Here is a 3,731-nt window from a genome sequence, read left to right as displayed (position 1 = left end):
GAGAGAGAGAGAGAGAGTAGGGGATGGGAAAAGGTGGGATAGGGAGAGAGGGATAGAGAGAGAGTAGGGGATTAGAGAGGGTGGGATAGGGGGTGAGAGGGAGGGAAAGAGGGAGAGAGAGAGAGAGAGAGAGAGAGAGAGAGAGAGAGAGAGAGAGAGAGAGAGAGAGAGAGAGAGAAGGGGATGGGAAAAGGTGGGATAGGGAGAGAGGGATGGAGAGAGAGTAGGGGATTGGAGAGGGTGGGATAGGGGGTGAGAGGGAGGGCAAGAGGGAGGGAGGGAGGGAGGGAGGGAGGGAGAGAGAGAGAGAGAGAGAGAGAGAGAGAGAGAGAGAGAGAGAGAGTAGGAGATGGGAGAGGGCACTTCTTTCCATGTCCTTGACTTCCCTAAGTTCCAAAGTGCCCCTTGGATGAGTTCCATAGACAATCTGAAAGGGTGTTAAACCAGTACTTCTATTGATTGAATCATTGAAGGAAAAATTTTCCTAGGGTAAGACACAATCCAAAGAAGCACCATGTTGTTTAGAAAGACACCTTAGCATATTTCCCAATTATCTATTGACTTCCTCAGTCTGCCCATCTGATTGAGGCTAATAGGCAGATGAAAAACACAAGTTAGTGCCTAGTTTTCTCTACAATGTCCTCCAAAAATGCCCCAAAAACTCAGGGTCTCTATCTAATATGATGGATAAAGGCAAACCATGCAGCCTAACAACTTCCTTGAAAAGAAAACCTACTACATGTGAGGCATCATGAGTGGTTTTGCAAGCCATGAAATGAGCCATTTTGGAAAACCTATCCACAACTACAAAAATACTGTCATAACCTAATTTAGTTCTTGGTAGACCAACAAAAAAGTCCATACTCATTGAGTCCCAAGGTTTATGAGGTATTGGAACTAGGGTGTAAATTCCTACATTTGATGAGCCTCCTTTTGCTTGTTGGCAAATTAGACACTCCTCAACATATCTCCTAACATTAGTTTGCAACCTTGGCCAATAATAAAACCTTCTAACCTACTCCAAAGTTATATCTACCCCAAAATGTTTGGCTAAACTACCATAATGCTTTTCTTTTATGATATTCTCCCTAATGGATCCCTTGGGAACACAAAGCTGACACCCCTTAAAGAAAAGACCTTCTTGCAAGATATACTCACCAAAATCAATGTGGTACCTTTCACCCATGGATTTACAAACTTGGTAGGCCTCCTTGAAGTCTTCATCTTGCTCATACATGTCCTTCATTGCATGGATTCCAATGCTTTCCAACTGGATTTCCTGAATGGTTAGATTTCTCCTGCTAAGTGCATCAACAACCTTATTAGTTTCTCCTTTTTTATGCTTAATAGTAAAGGTATAGGCTTGTAGAAATTCAATACACTTCATATGTCTATGATTCAACTTTTCCTGCCTATTCAATAAACTCAAAGCATGATTATCAGTATATACAAAATATTCTTGAGGCAGCAAGTAATGTCTCCATTTGCTAAGGAACTATAGCATAGCATAGAGTTCAACATCATAAGTTGAATATTTTTGTTTGGTTTCATTAAACTTCTCACTGAAAAAGGCCATAGGCCTACCCTCCTATCTTAAAACTCCTCCAATTGCCTTATTGCTTGCATCACATTCTACTATAAACAATTTATAGAAGTCAGGGAGTACCAAGACTGGTTGGTCTACAATTTTTTTTTCAAACATTCACAGGAGTCATTTGCCTCCTTAGTCCAAGAAAATATACATTTCTTTCCTCCTTTAATTGTATCTATCATTGGGGCACACACACCACTGAAGTTTCTTATTAATTTCCTATAGAAACTACACGTGCCATGAAAACTTTTTACCTCTGATGGAGTGGTGGGTGGTGGCCAATTAAGGATGGCTTCTACCTTGGAAGGATCCATCTTTAGTTCTCCTCCTGATATCACAAAGCCCAAAAAGATTAGTTCATGCTGCAAAAAGGAACAATTTTCAAAATTTATCATTAATTTCTCTTCATGAAGTCTATTCAAAACCAAACCAAGGTGCCTTTAGTGCTCATCTTTGTCCTTGCTGAATATCAAAATGTCATCTAAGTACACCACAACAAACTTTTTCAAGAAAGGTTTCAAGACTTCATTCATGAGCCTCATAAAGGTACTAGGTGCATTTGACAAGCCAAAAGGCATACCAAGTCATTCATACAATCCTTTTGAGGTTTTGAACATTGTTTTCCATTCATCCCCACTCCTAATTCTGATTTGATGGTATCCACTTTTAAGGTCCACCTTTGAATAGACACTTGCCTTCCCTAAAGAATCTGAAAGATCATCTATTCTTGGCATGGGAAACCTATATCTAATGGTTATCCTATTGAATGCCCTTGAATCCATACATAACCTCCAAGTACCATGTTTTTTTGGAGCTAGGACAACAGGGACTGCACATGGGCTTATAATTTTTCTAATGAACCCCTTGGCTAGTAGATCTTCAATTTGCCTTGCTATCTCTTCATTCTACTTTGGGCTCATCTTATAGGCTGCCTTATTTGGAAGTGTAGCCCCTGGGATGAAGTCAATACAGTGGCTAATATCTCTTTGAGAAAGAAAAGTCTCTGGTTGGCTGCCTACAACCATCCCCTTGTATTTCTCTAATAAATCCCTTACCTCCTTAGGCCCAACATTGTTGATCTTAGGTGGATCTTGTGATGGTTTAATGGGATGCTTTTGATGTCTAACAACCAATGCATAGTAGAATGTCTCTTTCTCCTTGGTGATTCTCATAAACTCTTTTTCTCCCACTAACATTACCCCATTTGTAACCAAGCTTCCATCATCAGGAAATGGTGGCATGGTGTATTCAATCCCATCCTTGGTTATGGTGTAAATGTTCATTTTACTATCATGTTTTGCACATACATCATATTGCCATGGCTTCCCAAGAAGCAAATGACATGCATCCATCTCTGCCACATCACATAAGACCTTGTCATGATATTCTCTTATCTTGAATTCTACCTACACCTACTCATTGATGAGAGTTTTCTTATCTTTTTTTATCGATGACACCTTATAGGGGCAACGGTGAGGGTTTGTTGTGAGTTTCAACTTGTCAACCATTTTCCTAGAGGCCACATTATATGAGGATCTGGAATCCACTATAACTCTGCAGACCTTGTTGTTCAGTTTGCATAAATTTTTGAACAAATTTTTCCTTTGTGGGGGTTCTACAGTTGTAGGGGATTTAATGAGTGTTCTTTGCATCATCAAGGATTCCCCATGCTCTAGAAATGTAGGCCTTGAAGTGGCTGATTGGTATGAAGAGATGCTTTCACTATCCTCCTCTTGTGTCAACTGAATTCTCCTATCCCCTTGCTTTTTTTTTTAGGGCATGTAAAGGACTGATGTCGTACCTGATTACAAGTGAAGAATTTTCCTATAAACACACTAGGCCCCCTTCCACTAGATCTTCCTCTACCATTGGGTCTCCTACACCTAAAAGACTCCCTATTGGTGGACTCCCCATCAACATTTGATCCACTAGACTCTTCCTAATTTTTTTTGAAGGATCCCCTTCCATTGAACCTACCTTTGCCTCTATTATTGTTGCCTCTACCCCTATTGCTTGTTTCACCTTTCCTCTTATGATTTTCTTCAATTTTCAAAGCCATGTTAAAGCATTGATGTACTGAACCAAAAGTAATCAAAGTTAGTTCATCTTGAATACTATATTTTAAACCATTCACATACCT

The 3,731-nt window shown here is 39.9% G+C and overlaps 1 protein-coding gene across 1 annotated transcript; it reads right to left on the bottom strand.

The window, feature by feature from the left end:
• Positions 1-2,496: 2,496 nt before the first annotated feature.
• Positions 2,497-2,943, bottom strand: LOC149570145 (uncharacterized). The gene has a single exon (XM_089817104.1). The coding sequence runs from the start codon at positions 2,941-2,943 to the stop codon at positions 2,497-2,499; it is 447 nt and encodes a 148-aa protein (XP_089673230.1).
• Between the last annotated feature and the right edge of the window lie 788 nt (positions 2,944-3,731).

Source organism: Cupressus sempervirens, chromosome 3, assembly GCF_028749045.1.
Source record: "Cupressus sempervirens isolate cs-2001-9-10 chromosome 3, ASM2874904v1, whole genome shotgun sequence".
Classification (NCBI taxonomy): domain Eukaryota; kingdom Viridiplantae; phylum Streptophyta; class Pinopsida; order Cupressales; family Cupressaceae; genus Cupressus; species Cupressus sempervirens.
The sequence above is the reverse complement of the archived record's forward strand: the minus strand, read 5'-3'. Positions and strand labels throughout refer to the sequence as shown.

What these genes read in the sequence shown, in the direction of transcription:
- LOC149570145 (XM_089817104.1), bottom strand. Translation starts at nt 2,943, where the DNA reads ATGGATGCATGTCATTTGCTTCTTGGGAAGCCATGGCAATATGATGTA.